Raw genomic sequence first — 24,987 nt, 5'->3', positions numbered from 1 at the left:
GTAGTACTGTCCAACTTTATGACTGAATAGCTTAAATACTTACATACTAATTTTATTTATTTACTTAAGAGAAGCAAAACAAACCCAAGTGTGTAGTGCTTTGTGATGATATCAGCACTCAGTAGATAGAGGCAAGAGAAATACCACCTCAGCCCACCCTGGGAAACTGTCTCAAAATAACAACTCAAAAAACAAACCAAAAGAACCCCATCAAACAAAAACAACAACAGGCTCTTAGAGCAAACACGTTTGCTTATTTCTTGCTTTTTTTCTGAGGAGACAACTCTGAAATGCACTGCTTCAGACCAAATAGTCAAGGAGCAACTTACAAGTATCTTTACTTCTGAATCTTCCTAGAGTCCTCTTTTGTATATACAGTTTAAAAAAGATTTGTCTCAAAGAAACAACGATAATTTACATGCTTCTTTCAGCTGACACTAAGCAGAAAAATTACTATCACTATAGACTATGTAGGATGGGAAATAAGGTACGGGAGGTGTTAAATTGGAACTTCTGGGGTTAAAAATTAAAACCTTTACTTTCTATATAAAAAGTAACAAAAGTCATGAAGCAGGCATTCACTTTCTAATACTAAAATTAAAACAATCACTAAATATTATTCCAGTTTTACAATTTTAGATGTAATTAAGATGAAACTGGGGAGCCTTTAATCCCAGCACTCCGGAGGCAGAGGCAGGTGGATTTCTGAGTTCAAGGCCAGCCTGGTCTACAAAGTGAGTTCCAGGACAGCCAGGGCTACACAGAGAAACCCTGTCTCAAAAAAAAAAAAAAAAAAAAAAAAAAAAAGAAAAGAAACTGGGGGCCTATTAAGGGTAGATGGGCTCAAGTAAAAAAGTGATGACCTATGATACTTAATGCACTGGATTCAATCTCCGGGCCCCTCCCCCAAATAGAGCAGATTCCAGAGGGTGCACAATTCAATCTTTAAATTCAACTTTGTTACTTTCAAAGATGAATTACATAAATAATAGGTTTACTTTTTCCTGTCTGGTTCATATATTTAAATCATACTTTTTAGCTTTTTCAAAACAAGGAAAAGGGAAGAAGCAAAGAATCAGGAAATCCTGACCCTGAGACCTAGTTTCAGTGTCAGGGTATTGTAACACTCGCTCATCAGTACATGGTGGTCACAAGGAAGGAGTAATGCCTGCCAAGTGGATTTGGAAATTGACATTTTCAAAAGAGTTTTGTGACCCAGAGGTTATAGTTGTATATGAACATTCGTCTCTAAAGTACATATCACCGCTGTCATTAGTCGCCCACTGAGCACACACTATATATTTCATTCACAATGTCCCTGCCACACGAACTGCAATATGGTTTGATTATCCCCCTCCTCAAATAAACAAACAGTTCAGAGTAGTTAATGATTCTGTCCTGATATAGCAGACATATTTTAAAATCCAGGCTTATTTCTTTCCACTTCCACATTTCACAATTTACAATAAAATAAAGCTACTAATATGGTAGATCCAGGCTGATTTGTCTGACTCTTAGCACTGTTACTGGTATTGCCACTACTCCTTAGTAAGAAGATGGCTTATTAAGTTAATGCTATAGAAACACAATTGCCCTCTCTAATCCCTGACAGCTTCATGTAAGTAGCTGTGCCTTCAATTCAATGCTCCCCAAAGCCCTTTTGTAAGACAAAGCTCTAAGTGAGTGGACTTAGGACCCCTACCACCCTCATCTGAAATTCAGGGGCAGATTTAAGTAGTCCCTCCGTCTATTACAACAAAAGACTCATATTTCTTGTGTTTTGGATCATTTTCTGAGAGCTGACAAATTCCTTTGGAGACTTGGCACAGGTTTATTTTCCTGTTAAAATGTTTTTCACTGGTATGCTTTTCTAAAGAGACGCTCCACTGCTTTAATCAGTCTCAAAAAACTCTGGCTCTTCTTAAAGTATCATCACTGTTCTGAACAAATTACAGAAGAGCCTCCATTTAGCCCCTAACTCCTACCCTGATTTGCCAAGGTAGGTACTAGCCTACCTGGCTTTCCATTACTGTTAGGGTTTGACATTTCCAACAAGGTAAGACTCTTCCCCAACATTCTACTAAGACTTATTTGTTATTTACATCTGGCATTCAGAATGGGTTTCATTATGTTATAGTTGCCTATGATGGTTCATCTTACAGGATTCAGAATAACACAGGAAATAAACCTTTTTGCATTCTGTAAAGATGTTCCCATGGCTGGTCTGAGTCTCAAGACTGAATAAAAAGAAAGACAGCAAACATTCTTTTCTTTATTTTCTGGCTGTAGATGTAACACGAGCAGCTATCTCACATAGCTTCTATCATAACTTCCCTGCCACGATCAACTGTACCTTAAACCAAGAGCCACAACAGACTGTTCCTTCCTTAAGTTTTGCTTTTGTCAGGTTTTTTGTTAAAGCAACGAGAGAAGTAAATAATTCACATGTATGCCTTTGTACTTTGTTCATTCCGTGTCTGTTTACTGTCCCCCATCCTCCTCCTAGACTTCCTGTTCCACTTTCATGCCTGTCTTACAGATATATTGCTTAATCTGATCCTATAGAAGACAAAACATGCAATAACTGTTTGTGTGACGCTGGCTTATTTCCTTTAATATGAGCTCCAGGACTATCCATTTCCTTTCAAAAGACTTTCTTTTCCTTTGTGGACGAGTAAAACCAAGCATACATATAACACATTTTTCTCTGTTGATGAGCATGTAGGATGATTATTTATTAGTGCAACAATAAGCACAAATATGCAGATATTCTAAATTCCCTACATGGATAACACCGACTCCCACATATACATACTTTCATCAGGCTAATATTCTAACTTTACTGAAACATATACAAAGGCATGTATCATGATGGACTTTTATACTTATACTTGCCATTTTAAAGTATGTATGTATGTGTTCTAAGCAATGTTAAAATGTACCACTATTTTCTGAGAACACTGTTTCTATTCACCTTATAGTATCACAATAGTATACTTGTTTATAGCTTTTCAGATTCCAACCTTATTATCCTTGCCTCCCCTTTACCATTTTGAAATGTTTCCTAAACCAATTTCAGTATTGAAATAAAATTGGATTAATTTTATCCCTCTAGGGAAAGAGTCAAAGAAACTATGTTTGGCATTCTTATAACCATGAGACGGTTACATGAAATAGATATCCTTTCAGCTCTGAGACACAGCCCCTCAAGCCCCTGAATTTGATTTGTTGCTTATGCTACTTCAGCTCAGGTATTCTAGGGATATTAAAGAACAGGATTCCTTTTATCAGTATCAGAAACACTCTTTATACAATGGAATTTGCTGGAATTGTATGACCCACATCTCTTGTTTCCTTTGGTTCTTTGAATTTAATAGTTAAATGGAAAACACGAAGCATTCTCTGTAGCTAAGATCATGACCTGTGAAATCTGCTTTTGGAACCAATGCCCTTTGTTCCTTATCCCTATTAGGAGGGAATGTCCTGTAGCTGTAGACCAGAGAGCAGATAGGATGCTGTATTTAACATTTCACCCTGTCAATTTATTTTGTGCTTTTCTTCTTCAAACATCTCCCTATTCTCACTGATTTGCTGATCTCTCATTTTAGACCTGTATTATCACTGTTTCAGACAGGAAGACTAAAACAATTTTTGAAAAGAAAAAGCAAATAATTATTTTCTTTTGTTGTAATTCTTCATTCTATATCATATTTATGCTTATATTATTTTTATATTTTATACTTTTAAAATGAGTATACGTTTTTTTAAAGGCATAATCTCTTAAAGTATTTCTTTTCACTATTTAAAACTTTTCCAACAATGCAGCATTTGAAAAAGGAATTTTATCCTTCCAAAGGAGCCACATCTTGCTTCTGTTAGCTCAGCATGCCAAGCTGCTGGTCTCACTAATGAGTTCTACTGTCTCATCAGGAGGACAGCATGTTCCTAACTACTGGATGGAGACACTAGCTCCAGCTGTGCGAGTGAAATCCCAGCAATTGCGTTTTTTATTACTTCTAATTAAAGAAAGAAAAACTAAGGTAACAATTTCATTTTCACATATGAACTTGGAAGAAAACACAAGCCAATATATTTCTAAAATTGACCTTATTACAAAATGATTTTGAATTTTAATTCTGAGAGATTCTTCTTATTTTCAAGTTTTGTGTCCTTGTTTTAAGACAGGGTCTTCCTTGGTTTCCCCAACTGGTCTGCAATTTGGTATGTATCCCAGGCTGGCTTAAAACTTGAGGCCTCCTACTTTTATCACCTATCTTGTTTTTATAATGGTCTTATTTAACCCCAGACCTAAATTCTTTAAGAGTTTGCCATGAATGACTCAAAATAAAAACAGTAGGAATATGAAAACTGCATTTTATTTTAAGGATCAGAATGGACCAACTGACACTAAGTTTAGTATCACCTTCAAAACCAAATTCTAATAATGGTATATCTGGCCCTAAAGTAAACTTGTAATTTGGAAAAAGTCCCCTTATAAGAAGCAAGCTCTGCTTAATCCAAATACAAGTTACTTAAGTTATATAAATATGTTAACTGTACCCTGTTTTTTCAGTTCAAAAAGCCAAGATAGAACTCATGCTTTTAGGACTGGGTGAATAGTAGTTATCTGAACTCGATTTACTTAAGAATTAAATGTAAGGAATGCACAATTTCACATTCCAGTAATAGTAACCAAGATAATTCTTTTAAATTTGGTATCCAGTAGTACATTTACATAAATGGAAAGTAAGAAAATGAAGAGTGAAAAACAGTTGGATACTTACTGTAAATATGGAATCAGTATGAAACAGGAACGGAAAAGGGGTCTCCGTTTTATTTCTCTCCGGAAGAATGAGTTGTGGAGAATATAATGGTTGTTCCACATCATAAATCTAACTTCTTTCAGACCCCGAGAGTTGGCTTCTTCAATTAGTCGAACAACAGACTATGGAGAAGAAAACAGAAGGTAAATGAAAATGCAATTTACATGAAAAAAAGTAACTGGAAAGCAAAAACCAGTTTACTTCATTGCTAACATCAAAGGAATTTCAACAAATACAATAAATCAAGCTAATTCCTGTATTTAGGATTTCTTAGCCTTACAAGTAGAAAGACACCCCCTGCTCACAAGAGCATAGCTATCTGCCTTATGACACATGTGAGGCTCAGAACTCTATTCTATTTTCAGCCTTAATGATGTCCTAGAGACTTTCTTGACTTACATTTGTTAAGGAAAATTTCAGAGAGGAATGAAAAGTTAACAGTCCTCAAATTTCAAAAGAAATAAAAACAAAACAAAACAAAAAAATCCCAGCCAATTTCTAAGCCTAGAAAACCTAAGAGTAAAGGCACAAGGACAGTCAAAGCATTGCATTTAAACAGCCCCTTCCTCCTTTTGGAAGGTAGACACCAATCAAGTCTAAATGACAAAATCAGAATATGGTTCAATATTGTGTTTAATTAGGGTCATCTTGTTTGGTAATGTCTTAAACAGATCGGTGGGATGAGAAATTAATCTCTAACACCCATTGTCAAGGTTTTACTGGGTTAAGTTACAAGCAAGGCTTTGCCATGGTGAATTCCTCTATATCATACTAGAGAACCATGTGCACATGACAGAGTTCTGAAAAGAGGATTTGCCTAACCACAGCCTAATAAAGAAATGTACTCAAGCATTTCTTCAATGGACTCAGGAATGACTCCTGTTCCCTTAGGCTTCTAAAAATGGTAGATTTAACACGATTAGATTTCTATAAGCACAGTCGGCAGATACAGTCAAAAGTTACACCAGTTCTCATCAAAACTATTATAAAGATGGTGCCGAGTCTGTTAAGTATCTCTATACTGTGAGGTTCTGGGAAAGTCATTTAGTGGCATTCTATTATGGTCTTCAGATTAATGGAAAGAAATACACTTTTAGAAATACAAAGAGAGAAGTTTTACCTGTACCAGCAAGACTTTTAAATTTACATCCTTAAGATGTCTGATTATTATAGTCAGTTCTGCTTAGTCACTATTGGAAAGGGAAAAAAAAAAAAAGACCACAGGAAAAAAATTTAAATTTATTTAAAAGAAAAAAAGAACATGTAAATACCTCAGGATACTCTCTCCATCCAAAGTGGTCTCTACAGAAGAATTTCCAAAATGTGTGGTAAATAGAGTTTGAATTACTACAGGGTGGTGTAGACAGCCTTCGTAGTTGGTCAAATTCAGTTGTTTCAAATACAGTCATGGCATTCAAATCTGCCCAAAAGTCTTGTCCTCTAGAAAGACCCAAGAAAAAAAAGACCTGCTAAATAAAAGTAACTAAATATCTTATTGGGCATTAAGATTATCTAATATAGCCTGATGTAGAACTGTCATAATTTGTTTATTTGGTATAAAAGAACATTATTGGTTGTTTCCCCAACATATATTTTCTATATGTTCATTCCTAACTAGACCAACATTTCCAGGTTGTGTGCTTATGGTATGATTAAAAAATTATTAACAATAAACCACTGCCATTACTGACCAAAGCTACCAATAAATACAACCCTAGGTTCTTCTCCCTGATTACAATAAGCCAAACCCTCGAAGTCAATCAGTGAGTCAGCATGAAGAATGAAACTGATAAAAAATCAGGCAGAGAAATAAAAAAAAAAACCTTTTTTTTTTTTACCCCAGAAGCATCAGGTTACCTGTTCCAATGTAGATATATAATACTGCCTGGTGAGGTAGCAAAAAAGATGACAGAAAAACGGCACCAGATGAGGCCAGTAGTGCTGATTCAACAAGCATCAATATTTCATTTCTTTAAGTGGGAAAGTGTTAAAAAGTAGTTTGAATTATAATGAGTTAGCTATGAAACTATTTTGTCATCTGTTATATCGTCTACTATTGCTAAATTAAGCCTTTACAAACATCTCCACATTAGTTTTTTTCTCTTAAGACAGGGTCTCATGTAGTCTGATCTGAGCTGGCCTTGAATTGTTTTATAGCTAAGCCCTACTCATTTCCTACCTTCCTCTCCCAGATGCTGAGATTATATGTGTTGGGCCACCATATCTAGCTTACATCTTCATATTATTGGGAGACAAGTCCACTATAAGAATCAAATTCACTTAAATCATTGACAAAGAAAGGATGACCTAAATAAAACATTTGCTCTTTAGTGAATCATTAGATCATGATGAAAGGTCTGAACCATTAACTTTAAGAAACTAGTAAATGTCATTGTTCTCTGCCCTGTATAATGCACAACTGCAAATTTCCCTAAGAAAATATTTTTAAAAATAATACTATAAATATTTGTAATTAAGCTCCTGAATGCATTTCCTCTGGATCTCTCCATTCTCAATGCAGACGTCTAAAGGGATATCTATAAAATAGATCAAGTGAACCTTTATAGGTGAAGTCAAGGATTGGAGCAGATTTTCCTGGTTACAAAACAAGATTTTGAGAAGGGTATTCATTACTGGCCATTTGTTAGCTAATCCAACTGTGCTTTTGGTACACTTGTTTCAGGGACTGTAAATGAGTACTAAAAACCCCTCTCTACTCAAATGTTTGAAAATTAAACTCGTTTCACAAGTTAAACTATTTACTGTAGCCATTCCTTAGTTTGTGTAATATGCTAAGGATGACACTATAGTACTATGATAAGAATGACAGAGTATACTTCCAAACCAACAAGATACTCTCCTTTTTCACATGAATATCTAGCACCTCTCCAAGCACACACCCCTGGCAAATGTCAAGGAAAATCTATCACTTCTCTCTCCATCTTCATGTCATAATTTATGATTAAGTCCTACTCTTTGGAAAACAAAACAAAGCAAAACTGAAGTCACATGTATAATTGAAGGTGCGTGCACATACACACACACAAAACAAAAACAACAAAAAAACACCCCTAGCGTGATTCCAGAATTCTAAAACAACATACAAGTTAAATTAAGAATGAAATGGGACTATAATAAAATGCAGTTGAAAATAACATTTTGGGAAAAAAAATAACATGAATGTAGAAGACAGACTATTAGGGAGAAGAAAAAGTCTGAGAGAGCCGGGCTTGGTGGCACACACCTTTAATCCCAGCACTCGGGAGGCAGAAGCAGGAGGATTCCTGGTCTACAAAGTGAGTTCCAGGACAGCCAGGTCTATACAGAGAAACCCTGTCTCTAAACACCCCCCCACCACCACCAAAAAAAAAAAAAAAAAGACTGAGAGGGGAGGCTTAAGAACAAGCATAAGGGGTATTTTCTCCAAGTTCATTATGAAATAATGAAACCCATTTATTCTGTATAATTAGGAACTTTAAAAAATAAGGGGCAAATCACATTTGGACACTCTCTCATTTAAAATTTATAACTAGTAATACTTAATTTAAAAGGAAAAACGATCATAGGAGATTCTAGAAAAAGGAAAACAACCCTGAAAATTCCTATGCTTAAGTTCAACTTCATATTAAGTTGCAGAAGGCAATTTTCACGTCACTTTATAAAGGAGAAATCTGATATTATAACTGAGGAGAGCTAGAAATCTTTCTCTGAAGGACATTTCAAGTTTCGAAACAAATTTCCCCCCATTAAGCTCATTTTCCAGAACTGCTTCTCCGTAAGATAAAAAAAACCCTTTGTCACTCTTGCTTTTTGCTGTTTAGATTTTATTGTAGACATCACTTCAGCAATTTCTGTATAAGCCTTTATCATTAAAAACCTTATAGATAGTGATATGCATGAGAAAACATCTACGAACATGGCTTCTGCTACACCCTCTATGCATTCCAGTCCTTTGGGCATTGAGAAATTGCTATGATAAGTCCTAATTTACTTTCTTTAGATTGGTGTACTAAATAAAGTACTGTTTTGGCTATATTTCATTTTCAATATGCTTTTCCAGACTTGACAGAGGTAAAATAACAAATGTGATATCTTTTATAGGATTGATTTTGCTACCCAATCTTAAACGGGGGATCTTTTAAAAATTTAAAGCAAAAAGGTTTTTTCTTCTACAATTTGAATTGCTACACATGTACATAATATAATTAATTAACAAGTGTTCAACATCTTCTCTATCAAGCCATTATTTACTATTATCAAGAAAGAAATTACAAGTCATCTATGCATGGCAATGAATTGGGTGCTGAATTAGATAATGCACAAAGAGCTTTGATCTCAATCTTGCAAGGATTTCAAAGAAATAGTATACATCTGTCTATATAGATTCACCAGTGGCAAACAATATATTTAAACAATTGGAGTAAATGATAGATTTGCAATGTTGTGGGAGAAAAAGTGGTTCTTGGTGTCCAGGAAAAGATAATGGCCAGGGAAAGTTAATGTATGTATGTATGTGTATTAGTCCAAGGAGTATTTAAGAAAATATTTTAACAACAGTTTAAATATTATAAAGTAGCAACAAGAGTCTGTGCAGGAGAACAAGTAAAATGAGCTAAGAGCTTTATTCCTTAGAACATTTGAGCAGTTCAAATAGTTGAAGAAGATCTTCTCGACAGTGCATAAGACACAAAGGATCCGCATACCATGTACAGGCAACGGGAGAGCAGAAGTTAATCCAGGACGGACCTTGGAGGACAGAAGATAAAGAGGGTAAAAGCAGACAGGGATGCAGTAAATATAGGATGTGTGAAAACTGAATAAGAGAAACAATGCTAAAGATTAAGGAGGCAGGGTGGGGTGGTATCATGATAAAAGCGGAGACAGATGAGAACCCTACTCAGCATAAAAGTTGAGAGGTGACCAGAATACAAAGGAGATGGCCACTATACTGTAGGATTTAGTTATAACCTCATCATTCATCAGAGGGACAAAACACATCTTGTCAACAGCTATGGACTTACTAAAAGACTAAAATTAGAAACCCCGTTACATGTTTTACTAATGAACATACCATCACACATACTTGTTCAAAAATCCAGATAGAAAACTAACTTGGAATTCTGGGAAAGGACCCCATTCTCATAGTTTTTAACAATGGTTATTTTATCTCACAAAAACTTCACATACTAATTAATTAAGCAGCATTTCCAGAAATATCTCACCAATGTATGTACCAGTACCCACATAAGAGCACAAGTATGCCTCACATATCATACATGTATATATTTCGAATACTAAAAAATAAAAAAAAGTGAAAAGACCCCACAACTAGAAAGATTAACAGAGGTAAAAAGAACAATCAAAACCAATACAGAAATATGTGTTGAGTAAAACAAAAATTACTACATTTCTTGCTCAGATAGTTTTCTGTTTATACATTATACATCTGGGAACTCAGTATACAATTTAATTGTCTTGGACAATTTTTATTTGAGAGGCTGTTGAAATAGCTCTGGGGTAAAAAACACTTGGTGCCAAGCCTGACATTCCCAGGATCCACATGGTAAAATGAGAGAACTGATTCTGACATGTTGTCCTCTGACCTCCATTATTGTGCCATAGCATATGCCCTTCACCCCATGATACACAAAATAAACTAGATGTAATAATGAAGAAAATAATGACAACCAACCAGATACATAGTGAGATCTTTAAGAAAATACCAAATAAGGCCTGCCATTGCTGATAAAGGTATCAGGAGAGGTAACAAGGATTGCTTCAGAATGTGACATGTGAACTTAGTTACTAGACCACCACGAGGTGACTTAATATGTGTAAAGTTAACTAAGCAGAGCATGAGGATACAATGCAAGAAGCACATGCAGTTCATGTGGGAGGTCAGAGTGTATGTGGGAGGTGATTAGAGATAAGACTGGTCTCGAGAGATTGGCTGGAGCCAGATAAGGAAGAGCTTTGTATGCTGGGTTAAGAGGTTAGGGCTTGATCCTTTGAGCAGATCAGCATGGCCCAGCGTTGCCTTTTATAAAGCTTACTCCAGTAAAGTGATTTATTTTCGGTAGAGGATGAAGAAAGATGAGGGAAGAGTAGAGACTAGCACTATTTTGCAATATATTAGCATATTTATTATCTATGTTTAACAATTACGAGACAAATGTTGACAGACTATGGAAGCAATAAAAGGGGGCTGCTTGAGAGGTTAGGGTTACGATCAAACTTCATCACGAACAATTAATTACATGTGGGTAAGAAAGTACAGAGTTCGTGATGACCAGGTGTGGTAGAAGCACATAATAGCACTTAGAAGACTGAGGCAGGAGAAGGATCAAGTTTGAGGTCAGTCTGCATTACACAGAAGACTTTCTCAAAGAGTCCAGAATGTGTCCTTTATTTCTAATCTGTGTTCTTGGAAAATGATGCCAATAAAAATTAAAAGTGAGACTTTAAGAAAGTAAATTAAGTATAAACTTTTCTGAACACTGCTCAATTTAATGAGATCCACTAGACTTCGGAACCTTGGCTTTCTGCCTATTAAGCCGTTAACCAGTCCTTTAATCCCAGTACTTGGGAGGCAGAGGCAGGCAAATCTCAAGAGTTTTAGGCCACCCTGGTCTACAAAGTAAGTTCCACAACAGCCAGGGCTGTTACACAAAGAAACCTGTCTCAAAAACATTATAAATCAAACCAAAAAACAAACAAACAAACAAACAAACAACAAAAGAAGAGTTAAGCAGTTTCTATAAGGGTAAATCTATGACCTTAAACATTAGCACTCACCCTAATAAGCTGAACTAAACATTCACGATAAGTAGCCCTCTTCTATTATTATCATGAAAAACAGAATTCTTAAGCTGAGGGTAATAAGGATAGAAGGAAAAGATTAAATGTTGCCTGGAGAGTATGTGAGAATCTCCTAGCTTAAGATAAACTTGACAGATGGGAATGTTTGCTATTGTTGCTGAAGAAATTTCACGGGGAACACAAAATATAGCTTTTGATACATGGCTTTGATGTTTCCAGAATTCAGTTATGCTGGGGTTATCTGTCAGCTTATATCCTTCAAGATGTTACAAGGAAATGAGAACCAAAGACATGGTGTATAATATACCAACATATTTTGTTAAAGTACTATAGTCATTAAACTTCAGAGGACTATGTTCTTTACACCATAGTTTATATGAGGTTAAACTTTTATGAAAATGGGTAATATCCCCTTTGTTAAAAGTAAGCTTTCTTCCTTATCTCAAAGTAGACAATAAAATGAATGTTCGCATAAATACGTACTAGGCAAGCAAGCATCCATCATACTACTCAGTTACATCCCTGACCCTTTTTATTCGAGACAAGCCTAAACTGCCTGTGCTGGCCTTGAACTTGCAGTTCCCCTGCCAGATTACAGACATGTAATAACCAAGCCTAGGTAACAATTCTTTGAATCTGAGAGTATTTAAGGAGGGCCCATAGTTTTCTATATTAGAAGCACTATCACTGTCAATTATCATATCCTGTTACAAATTATGATTTCTTCTGTCATTGCCTCAGATAGTAGAGAGCTCCTGGAGAGAAAGTAAAACATTTATAAATGCTGACATTCCATGCAACATCTTTCAACTATTCACTAAAGGCTTAAAATTATATACAATTTATATAGCCAGATTCCTTTTGTGTTTCAAAGTAGCTATATCACAGACATATTCATAAGACAAATTTCAGAGTTTATACTATTATCTATATGGATCTCAGAAGCTATGGGCATTATTAAAAACCAAATGTTAGAGCTGGAGATTACGACCCAGTGGTTAAGAGCACTTTCTGTTCTTGCAGAGGACCTGGGTTTGATTCTGAGCACCCACATAATGGTTTGCAACTATCTGTAACTCCAGTTTCAGGGGATCTCTTCTAATCTCTTTGGCACCAAGCATGCACATGGTACACATACATGGAGGAAAAATAAGAAACCTTTAATGTTGATTACCACTTTAAAGGAGGATGATGTAGCAGAGGCAGGATTACCAAGACATAGATTAATTACTCAGTAGAACTATTAACATAAAACTAGAATGACAGACATATCTAATGTTTCTAAATACTAAAAGTCGTGGGTAGGGGTAAGATATAGTGCATTTTAAAAAATGATCATTAAGCAAAATTAAGCCCATGTGCGGCGCTCCCTTGAATGATCCTGGAACATCAGAAACATGTTTGTGAATTTCTGAGAAGGCAAGCAATTTTAATTGGGACATCACACTTATCTATATGCCAAAAACCTCATGCCTGATTTACATGTCAGACATTTAATGTGTTGAAGTCTTTCTAGAAAAGAACACAGTGGAATGAGAGAGGGGGGATGTGATGGAGATGGGGGGAGGTTGAAAGGAGAAGAGAGGTAATTAAGTTTCCTAAACAAACAAAAAAATATCCCAAACAATGTGAAGAAAAGAAGAACATGCAGTTAGTAAAGCTTATGCTAAAACAAAGCAAAACCAGTCACACTGAGACACAGTCACTTGAATGCACATAAATATTTGCCAACATTCTAATGATCCTATATTTAGAGTTCCTAAAGACCCTCCATTTTCCTTTACTTCCCATCTTTGCACCCATTTCAACCAAAGCAAACACTAAAAACAGACTATATTAGCCATACTCATACCCATTTCAACCAAAGCAAACACTAAAAACAGACTATATTAGCCATACTCAAGGAAAAGAACTGACCGAACGTTAGGCATTATTATTATTATTATTGCTAAAATAGTAACTGCAGACGAAAGCCAAGAACATATACAAACAAATAATTTTCTGTCATGTGACTAATCTTAAACTCTTTTGTAAATAAAAAGTATTCTTGTAAGATCTTATTGCCATCTATTCAGAGAACTGGGATTAAATTTTGCACTCTGAAGATGCCAGAAATGTCATACAGCCTTAATTTTGATCCAAGTTCAATCACATGTCCTGAGACAAGTAGAGGGTAACTGTAAGTGAAATATATTTAACTGTGGCCTAATAAGGAAGTGAAATGTAATTTCTATGAGAAAAGCTGGGAAAGGAAACAGTTTAGGTTTTTTTTTCCCCTAAAAAGTCATACTAAAGGTTCTATTTATATCTTATATTGCCCTACATTATATAGTTAAAGATTACTGAAATATGTGAATATCCCCTTTGTTGAGTAAAATATTTTAAAAGGAGAAGTTTCAAAGTGATCAATTAAAAAACTGAAAGTCGAAAGGGCTAAAGTAAAATTTATAAAACATTTCCACATAAATGAAAAAATGCTTATGATACATATAAATATCCTTTAAATCACTTTAAGATAATCTCAAATTAGAACTCATCTATACATAAGACAGTATAAACATTATAGAATATACTCTAATAATGTCTAGAAACTACAATATACTAGTCAATTTATTTCTGATTTAATATTTCAATTACAGCCAGGCAATGATGGCACACGCCTTTAATCTCAGCACTTGGGAGGCAGAGGCAGGGCTACACAGAGAAACCCTGTCTCAAAGGGAAAAAAAAATTCAATTACAAGTGACTCTTCAAAAATAATTATTCCAGAAAAAAAATTCCAAATTTATTTAGCCTTATATTTTTTTCCTCCAGTTACTTTAAATAAATTTAGCTGGTAAGTAAGAGAAACAGAAATAGACTCACTGATGGTTGTTTATGTTCTGGTGCTAACAATCTAAAGTAAACAAGTTTTAGCAGACTAAAGTTTAATGTACACAAACTAATATACAGAGAAACTATTACTGACAGCTCCTCATGCAAATTCTTGTGGGAAGGATAAGGAAGTTTTTACAGAAAAGACATTAAGAGGCTTGATACAACACTTCTGATGTTTTTTGCTAATCCAAATGTCAGAAAGTAATAAGAAAAGTCTTTTCTTTCATTCTTTACCCAGATTCAAGAATGTCATTTATTTTTTAAATTAAGATGAGTATTTGAAAGGAAAATCCAGGATTTTTTCTGTTCTTATTGTGCCAGTGCCTGAAAATAAAAGAGCTAAACCAGGTGACAGTCAGAAACCAAAGACCAACCACAACAGGAAATTATTTAGGGTACTTTGTACTCTTTGCTCTGTCTACACCCTGAGCAGCTGTGGGAGATGTGAAGCTCAGAATGTAAGCAAGATCCTGAAAGCACATGTATCACTGCAAAGCTGATCCTTGGGTTCCCATCTCTACTATTCTTTGATGCCTGACTAAGCAGTGCTGGTAGAAACTTGGAGCAAAGAACTTACAGCTACTGCGAACAAGAAGAATCAGGGTAAGAATCTCTTAAAATGCAAAAAATGGAATTTTCTTTAAAAAAAATATAGCTAATGTGAGAGAAGTGGTTTCAACAAACATAAATAATACAAACCTTTATTTCTCAGAAGCAACTGCAGTAAAGCAAAGGACTTGGACTTGCATAAAGAATACAAACTTACTAAACTCTTATACAACTTAGTAAATAAAGGAAGATTACAATATGCTGTTCATAATTTCTTGTGGTACAAATACTGGAATATGAGAAAGACAACACAACACTCACCCTAACCATTCTCACTCTTTTAAAAGCTTATCCTGTGCAATGACCACGAAAGGGTTCTTTACTGGTCAAGAGGGTACTCAAGTTAGTCAACAGAAAAAAGCAGAGAAAGACTGAAAAGACAGGCACATTTTATCCCATGAAACAACAGAGAGGAATGCTTAATTAACTTTCTATGCTTGCCTTAAAAACAGTAACTGGCTAGGTCACAAAGGAAAAATCTGATAACTAGAGGCTTTTTGCTAGCATCAACTTCTAAAATTTGGTCTTTCTGATCATAAAATTGGTTATATTTAGTAAAACTTGCAATATCTTTTGTATGGACTTATAAATCTACAAAATACAAACCAGGATAAGCTCATTTATTTTACATAAAAAAATCTAATCTCAAACTTCACATAGTATTTTAAAATCTACCGCTTGTAATTTCAAATTCTTTTATTACAATTTGAGGCTTTTAGTTATTATTTCAGAGGCTGGGCTAGGTGATGTTTAACAATTGTAGGGAAAAAAATTAACGGAATCTCTATGTGGTGTAGTTCCTGGTCCCTAGAAAGCCCTGTCATAAATAAATATAAAATACTAACTCTAAGTCCAAAATCTAGCAGAAAGTGGCTCAATCTATAGCAATCTATTTATCTCTCAAAGATACAAAGTAACTCAATTATAAAAGAGAAGCACTGGTTAGTTTTAAGAATTGAGCCACCTTTCACAAAACTGAGCCAGAATCAATTATAACATAACTCAAAATAAGATTTTTTTCTTTGTAAAGTGATACACACATTCATGCAGTGTTCTCTCGACAACTCACAAAGACTGGTAATTACTAAAGGTTGCTGATCTAAGTTAAAAAGACTTGACAACCTAATCTAAATACATTCCAGAACCAATCCCAGCAGACAAAGAATGCACTATCTGGTGGTCTCAAACTGAGGGCGGGGGATAATAAGAAATTAGCAGGCCATAGAAAACAGTTACAAATTTACAATGGTTGGATTTTAGTAGCATTCCTTCAGTAGTTATAGTTTATAGATGATATAAACTGCTTCACTCTTTAGAAATAGCACTCAAATCTGCAATGAGGATCACCAATCAGAAATATAAAGAATTTACCTTTGTTTTATAATTGAATGAAAACCTAGAAATTCTAGTGTAACGAGAAAAACAAAACAGGTTTATAGGATGACAGAAGAATTAATCAAAAGTATCTTGTATTCCTGAGTTTTTCTTTACACCTTCATATCACTAGTATCTTTTTCATGTACAATAATAACTAAAAGCTTTGGATTCAACTGGATAATAAAATATATTATGTATCATGCAATTATAGTCAGGAATTGCCAGATAGCCTTTTATCCCCCAACCTTCTGAATAATTAGAAATTGTTGCTTTTTCCAAGATTCATTTTTATTACATCAGGAAAAGCCTGACCTCAACCTGAAGCCAGGTGACAGCTGCTTCAGAAGTAACCTACTTATTGATGAAAAGCCAGAAAAGTAAATGAATGACTGCTATTGATTCCCATGATGGCTCCACACAGACCCACTAACTTCTCTAGATTAGTACAGATAGATGCCAATTAGTTTTATTTCATATGTAAATAGCAGCATAAAGAGGTAGAAAAAACAAGTCATTGCATGGCTTTATCATAGTAGCTAGCACAAGGCACCCATTTTGAAAGTCACTTCAAACAAGTTCTTGCTTATGGAGCTCTCTCTTTCTCTTACACAGGAATTTTAAAAATACATTCAAACTCATACAGCTGTGTATATTCAAGAAATACCCAAAGTCACAAGGCACAGTTAAATTTCAGCTGTTCTCTGTCCAGTGTTATCAACAACACTTAATGAATTAGTTCACACATCATCACAGCTGTATAGACCAGAACTAATTTGGCTAATTTAACTATTCTAGTCAAGTTCAGTCAACTTGAAGTATCTAGTTTAGATACTTCACCAAGTCATATAAATTTTAACATAAGCTTTTGACTTCTTACATAGAGCTGCTTTGAAGTTATCTACTGGCATTATCCCTTAGATTTTTGAAAAGGCTCTTAAGAACTATTACCAGTAAACATTCACAGCAGCCAAGATTATAACAATGTTTTAAAAGCAAGTAAAATTATATTATCCTTAAATACTAGGCAAACGCACATACTAAACTCTGAGCTGCTGTATAGCTCACACCTATAATCATGGCATTTAATACATTTAGTACAGCATTGCCTACATAGCAAGACCATGTCTCAAACAACAAAAACCACCTTCTCCCTGAGAAAATCTAACCGTGAGTTCACCCTAAACCTGTCAATGAACTGAGAAATTAGGAATACTCATTGGTCATAGTTTCACTCGCAAGTCAGCTTCAAAACCCAGTTTGTGGTTCCCTTCCATTCTGACTTACTTTGAAATGAATGTAATGTGAAACTAATGGTGATCTTGGTTGCTAAAAAGATTTGCACAGCTTCCAGTTTCAATTATCAACACAGTATTCCAATTAGCATGGCTCCTTTGAAACTGCTTAGTTCTGCCACTCAAAAATCACCATCTCCTGATGATGAGTATCTATACTGTTAAGAGATTATTTTCTCAATAAAAAAATACAACACTTAGTGTTCTTGCTCTCAGTAATTTCTGAAGGCCTGGCCCATATACAAAAGAAGTCTAAAAATCAAATTTGGAGTCCAGACCCATAACTAATTAGCTTCCAGCTGATGTTGGCAACACCTATGATTTACAAAAGCAGGGAATGCGAACAGGAATGCATCGTAAGCATTTATCATCCAAATATCATATATGTGTTTTTAGTATACAAGCATCATCTTAACTAAAGAACTCAAAGGAAACTGAAAACACCTGGCTCAATTTACTACCCAATTTCATTCCGGAAAACAAAATAAACAATGCACATACAATTTTGATTAACTTAGGTGTTAAATCCTCACAGGTGCAAAGAAAAATAATGATTTCTATCTGCATAGTTTTAAACTATGACCTGTCTCTGCTATAGACCCAGAACTATGAACATAATTCAAAGTCCTCAAAATGATATTATGATATAGTGTGCATTGATGACTCTGTTGTATAAACTACCCAAAACAAGTAGAACAAACAAACACCATTCATCCACTCTTCCTGAATATAAGACTGGATCCAATATGAACATATATACACAGCTGAACACACATTTCCTGGTTATGTGCAATCTGCACAGATCGACCAGCTTTACAGGCCTGACCACAGAGATTAATAGCTTTAGCCAAATAATGTGGTAACCATGTGAACCTGGGCTGCTCCAGCTTGTTTGTGATTCTCTCAGCAAGGCTCAACATGCCGTTATCTGCATCTTGTTGCCAGGAAACACAACATCGCTTTGGAATACAAGGAAAACCAGGTTGCAATGACCACAGGTCAACTCCCCAAAAGCCTAACTTTTGACAGTTATTTTCAATCTTTTATTTCTTCTTCTTGTTCACTGAAAATTTCATTAGTAATTAACAGTTCATAAGGACCACTTAAAATGTAGTAGCAACAATATCAATTATAATAGCAATTCACTCATGCTTTTCCTCTCTTAAGTGTCATATAAATATTAGTTTGTATCATTAAGACTAATTTGGAAATCAAGTTCCTACTGTAACTACTTTATAACTGATCCTATAGTTTTTACAAAAGGCTCTAAATCTGTCTACTTTTCAAGCAAAAAGATCTTAAAGATATAAATGTCCAATATGTTATTGATCAAAGAATTGTTGGACCTTCTGGGACCAAAATGATTGTCTTGACTTGCTTACAGTAACAGTGTAATGTGTAAGACAATGACTCTGCTAGTTTCCTTATGACTAAATCAAACAGAAACTTCATGTACCAAAATGTTCCAGTACTCAGTGGACTGAAATCTGCTTCATCAGTGAAGAGGCCAATGCTCTCAAGTGTTCTGTAATCTGGAGATGGAAGGATTCGAGTGGCTTTGAGAATTCAAACTCTTTTCTTTTTTTTTTTTTTTTGTTTTTGTTTTTGTTTTTTTTCGAGACAGGGTTTCTCTGTGTAGCTATGGCTGTCCTGGAACTCATTCTGTAGACCAGGCTGGCCTCGAACTCAAGAGATCCACCTGCCTCTGCCTCCCAAGTGCTGGGATTAAAGGCGTGCACCTGGCGAATTCATAAACTCTTGACATAACAATTAGAATTGGTAGCTCAGGGGCAATCGAGTTCTTGGACAATACCTTATTAAAACTATTTTTAAGAAAAGGGGGCCTCTTGCAGAGGACTAAGGTTCAGTTCTTAGCACCTTGTTGAGGCTCAAAACCGTTTGTAACCATGCCAGGGTATTCAACACCCGCTTCAGGCCTCTGCAGTATTAGGTGGACATACATTCACGCAGGCAGAACACTCACACATTCCAACACCTTGAAAAATCAAAATAGCATGTGTCTGTGTACGAATGAAGAACTTCTGAATTACTGATATAAAATGTTTAGTAAAAGAGCTCCAAATATTAGTTTCTATATTTAAAAAAGAAAAAAAGCTACTCAACTCATAAAAATTTAAAAACTAGGTAAGTTTAGTATGTAAGATTCACAGTGGATTTTTTTTAAAGGCAAGTGATTACAGTTAAAATAGTACTTGATTCTCAACACTCAAATGTATGTACAACTTTCATTCAAACATATACATACTAAACAGAATGACATCTAAATTGTTCAAATCATAAAATGTTTCTTTGGTTAGGTAAAGAGACCACATTAAAATTTAAACACTATGAAAAATCAGAATAGCATAAAAGTCATAAAAGAAAAAAACAAAACAAAAAACTTGGTACACTACTGAAAGAAACCACCATACCAAACTTTCAGCTTCATTAGAACATGTAACAATTTTTAACTTGTTATAATACATACCCATACTTCATTCTCATTCTATCATTTTCTGGATTACAATAAAATCTTTCCAAGTGCTCCTGAGAATCATTGGAAACACTCTGCCACTTCTGAGTGGTTGTCCTTTTGATCTGCCAATGATAGGGCAATACGGTGTGATGTTTCAAACAATCCCTGCCATAAATGCAAGTGCCTTGCAGAAAGTCCATACAAATTTCAATTCCATTCTCTTGGTGAGTATGGTACTGTAGCTGGTTTACAAGTTCAAACACAAGCTCAAGGGAAGCTTCCTCACTTTTGTCTTGGAAGAGCTCAGTACTCAACTTATCACTGGTATCCAAAATGTACTGGATTGTAAAACTATTGTCTTGGAAAGCTCCTGGTACATAATCCATAACTTTATCTACGCAGTCAGGACTTGTAGGAACATCACCTGAAACAGGATGCAAAAGGTCAGTTTGGAAGTGTCCTGTTGTAGAATCTGCCACTGTCCCACTGATGGTTTCTGGTGGAAAACTGTGGTCTTGGATTGGAACCCCCTGTTCTGGAGCATCTGTAGAAGGATGCGCTTCTGGTAATTGGCCCTCAACATTTGTCCCATCAGGAATCAGGACAGGCATACTGTTTTCTGCTGGTGGACACGATGGGTTGATTTCCAGGGGTTTTTTCACTATATGTTCATGTAAGCTGCTCTCATCTCTGTTTTGGTCTCTAGCTCTAAAAACTCCATCAAGTGAGCCAGATTCTAGCAAAGTATTTAATATTGGCCTCAAGGATCTCAGGGTTCCAGTTCCCAATCTTTTTTGTTCCTGTTTTTTCTTAAAACACGTTTTCAATGGAGAGATCTTCTCAGAAATTCTCATTTGGCATGAAAAGTCATCAGAAGGAGAAGGAGGCTGTACTACACAGTCTGGCTCAGGTTCAGTGGTTTCCACTTCCATGATGTGATTAACTCCCAACTGTGCCTCAGTATCTACAAATCCTACCAGGAAAGGAAGAAAGATGATCATTTAAAAACTGACAACTGAACCCATTCATTCATTAAAACATTTTGCGTTAGTCTATGGTTAACTATCTGCAATCACTGCTTGCATTATAGTTAGCTCTTACAGGTCAATTTTCTTTTTTTAAACTGAGAAATGAAGATTCAAAAGCTATGCAAAAATCTGCATAATAGTAGATAATAGTAGATGAGAATGTATTTTTCAATACTTATGTATTGACTTAATAATTGATAAACACACACACAGAGGAGGGGGAGACAGAGCAAGTGCTGTGTGATTCTACTGGGGTATGACTTTATTTTGTAAGATAGAAATAACTGTCTTTTTCTAGAAGATGAAGCAGGGAAACCACATCTCTTGCTTAGCTTTGTGGTTCCCTTTACAGTTGTTTATGATCTGTCCCATGAGTTTGCAAAAAACAAAATTCACTGGGAGGAAAGTTCATCAAAAGGATAAACTTAAAAGGTTAAAAAGTGAAAGAACTAGTGTGTGTGTGTATGTGTGTAAGGATAGACACAGAAGCTTTCAAGTGAATTGTGATACAAGAGAAAGCCAGAAGCCTGCTAATGTTTTTACATTCTGAAAGTTCTAGTATTTAATTATTGAATGTTAAAGATTTCTAAATTTTTAAAAAATTCCTGAAGGAATATCAGGATATGCCTAACTTCAACAACCACTGTACCGTGCCTTAGAAACTTAATACAGCACGATTATACAAAGGGTCCTTGTCTTTAGAAAAGTTACACTTATCCACTTTAAAAAAAAAAAACAAATGAAAGTATATTATAACCAAAAAAATACAAATATTAAAAAACACCAAATTTCAGAATCTGAATTTTTTTTCCTTTCAAGAACCAGATCCTTTAAAATGACTGAGATTTCCAGGTATTTACTGAGATTGTTCCAGATGAGAAGGGACAGTGATGAGCAATTAATGGTCTTTTTTCTTGTCCAATAGACTGAAAGAACTCCTTGATGTAAGAACCTATGATTTAATCAAGCATGCATTAGGAGTCCAGTATAGTACCTAGCACTGTTCACCACTGAGGATGTCTGTATTTTGTGGCTGAATTACTTTAGAAAAGGCACACATTAGATGCTTTGTTCTTGGTTGAAGGTCAAAACCCAAAATGGTAAGACTTCGTGCTTTAAAAAACGAATATAAAGATCTAGGAGGGATTTATAAGTCTATGTATACAAAAGTGCTGAATAATCAAAACTCAGAAAAACACAAGGCATGGAACAAAGTGCTAGTCTAAGTACAAAAGAGATTTATTTATTTTAAATAAATAAATATTTGAGTTCAGTATGAGCTGGCATTGTTAGAGAAAGCCTCACGAAGGAGGGATCTGACATGAGACATAAATAACTGGAAAGCAGCCAAGCCAGGCGTTATTATTCATCATTCGGTGCTCTTGCCTCAAGGCTCAGTTGGCACAGATTGTGGTATTCCCTCTCCGTATCTAACCCGCCTGTGCCTTCCCCTACGCACGCACACTATCCCCTCCTATCACACCAATCCAGGCAAAATACTAAAGCGATTTTATTTATACTTCTGCACACGCACATGCACGCACGCACGCACGCACACACACACTCGCACGCACACAACTTTTCCTCTTACTGCCCCTCCACCAAACTCGGAAACTCAACTAGGAAGCAGAGGAGTGGAGTGCGGAAGCCACCAGTTCCTCAATTAGTTTGCATAACAGAAAAATAAAAAGATTGGAAGGTCGTTTCCTCCGGTCGCCCGCAGCGGGCAACCCAATCGCGCCACCCTTCACCTCGTGACGCCCCGGTCGTCTGGCACCACGAGCTGGTCACACCTTCCATGGAAACCGCCGGCTCCAAACAGCCAAGGAGTGAGACGCCCGGGTCCGAGCGACGCCTCCTGCCGGCCGCGCTCCGCGCAGCCACGACCTCCCGCCGCGCCCGTTCCACCGGGCTCCGCACTTCGCCGAGAGGGTGAGCATCCCCGCCCTCACCTTGTCCTCAGGGACCCGGGCGCCCCCTCACTCCCGGCCCACCTTCCTCAGGACCCGACCTCCCCGCCTCCCCGAAGCCACTCAAGGCGAGTCCACAATGAATTCCCCCCCACCCCGGCCCTGCCTCCTTCCCGAGGACCGGCTGGCGAGTCCCGGAGCTTGCAGGGCCGAGCCGCAGCGGACACTCCGGGTGGCGGGGAAAAGGAAGGGGAACCGGTGCGGCACTCAAAGTTAACTCGAACACAGCCTGCAAACTTCTGGGCTGCAGCCCGGAACGCGCGCCGGCCGGAACGCTCCCGCAGCGCCGAGCCCTCCCGCAGGGGCTGCCCCGGCTGCAACCCCCCGAGAGGAGTCGCGGGCGGCCCCGCAAGCCCTGCGGCGCCAGTCCATCTATCCACCTGCCCAGCTCCCGGCGCTGAACCCGATCCCACCCCGCCACCGACGGACGCGAGCGCATTCAGCTCTCCCGGGCAGTCTAGGGATCCGCCGCTGTCCCGACGGGGACTCGGGGCGGCGAGGCTGGCGCCCGCCATCCCGCTGGGGGTCCCTCCGCCGCTCGCTGCCCACCCCCCAGCCCCTTTTACCTCAGGCAAGCCGCCCTTCGAACGCAGCCCAGGCGCGGCGTGGAGGGCCGCCTCTGCGCCAGCGGTCCGAGCCGAGGACGAGGGCCGGTGTCTAGGGGTCGTGGGCGGCCGACGCGGCGAGCGGCGCGCGGGCCATTCCGCGGACCTGAGCGCTGAAAGCCGCAACTGCTCTCGAGGCTCCAGCTCGCTCGCCTGTCAGCTCCAGCTCTGCTTTAAGTGGCTTCCGGTCTCCTCCCCCGGGCCGGCTCGTCTTCGGGGAGGGAGGAGCTTCGGGGCCGAGAGGGGGTGGGGTGGGGTGAGGGGGCCGGGCGATCAGTGAGTGCCGGGAAGCTGGGGCCCCGCCTCCCGTGCGCGTGCTCCGGACGGAGGGGCGCGCGGCGGCTCGGCGCTCCGGGGAGGAGGAGGAGGAGGGAGGGGAGTGTCCGCTCGCGAGCGGCCGAGGGTCCCCGAGGCTCTGACGGTTCGCGAGGCCGGGGAGGCTACCTCCCACCCCCCGTGAGCCTGCGAGGAGAGGAGGCGCGCGCCGCGTGGGGCGGACTCCACCTGCCTGCGGACAGATGCAGGGTCACCGTGTTCCGCGGACACCCGGGCACGCGATGTGAGAGAGGCTGTGAGACGGAACGGCCGGTTTCGGTGCGGTTGCCTTTGTTTATCTGCCTCCTTTCAAGACGCCTCCAGATCCCGAGGGGGAAGCGAGTGGCCGCCTCCGCCGCTGCCTCCAGACGGGGTCGCCGGCCCCGCGCCGTACGGGCGGGAAGGCTGAGCCCGCCCCGCCGCCTGTTCCCGGACAGCCTCCGCTAGGGGAAGCCAATGTTAGGGTTTTGACAATAGAGATGCCTATGCGCGTGTTTTGCAGCCCACGGATCACGTAGTGACTAATTCATTTAACAAGTCAGAGCGCCTCTTCCGCGCCGAGCGTGTACTAGGTTTAGAACTACGACCTTCATCACCCAGACCCCACGCCCTGCACTCATAGAGACTTAGGGAACCGAGAGTTAACCTCAAAAATATACATGAAACTGGCATCTGGATTGTAACTTCATGTATTCAATAGCTTTTTGTTGTTGTTGTTTTTTTAGTTGGAAATAAACATTAAATTTGTATAATCCGAATTTAAGAAAAAAAATTAAAAGATCGTACTTATTCAAAA

General features: G+C 37.9%; 1 protein-coding gene and 1 long non-coding RNA gene across 2 annotated transcripts in view; one reads left to right on the top strand and one right to left on the bottom strand.

Annotated features, from left to right (window-relative positions):
- Tiparp (TCDD-inducible poly(ADP-ribose) polymerase) overlaps positions 1-24,023 on the bottom strand; it is a 27,072-nt gene extending 3,049 nt beyond the window's left edge. The window contains exons 1-4 of the mRNA NM_178892.5: positions 23,838-24,023; positions 20,286-21,246; positions 6,095-6,263; positions 4,785-4,945 (exon numbers count right to left, since the gene is read on the bottom strand). Coding sequence (NP_849223.2) covers positions 4,785-4,945; positions 6,095-6,263; positions 20,286-21,205 — 1,250 coding nt within the window. The 5' untranslated portion in view covers positions 21,206-21,246; positions 23,838-24,023. The remainder of the gene's footprint in view (positions 1-4,784; positions 4,946-6,094; positions 6,264-20,285; positions 21,247-23,837) is intronic.
- On the top strand, positions 23,056-24,987 carry 4931440P22Rik (RIKEN cDNA 4931440P22 gene). Its single transcript, NR_027955.1, has 2 exons — positions 23,056-23,233; positions 23,305-24,987. It is a non-coding gene; the product is annotated as an RIKEN cDNA 4931440P22 gene (long non-coding RNA).

This window comes from Mus musculus, chromosome 3 (assembly GCF_000001635.26).
Source record: "Mus musculus strain C57BL/6J chromosome 3, GRCm38.p6 C57BL/6J".
Lineage (NCBI taxonomy): Eukaryota > Metazoa > Chordata > Mammalia > Rodentia > Muridae > Mus > Mus musculus.
This window is presented reverse-complemented; position numbering and strand designations above follow the sequence as displayed.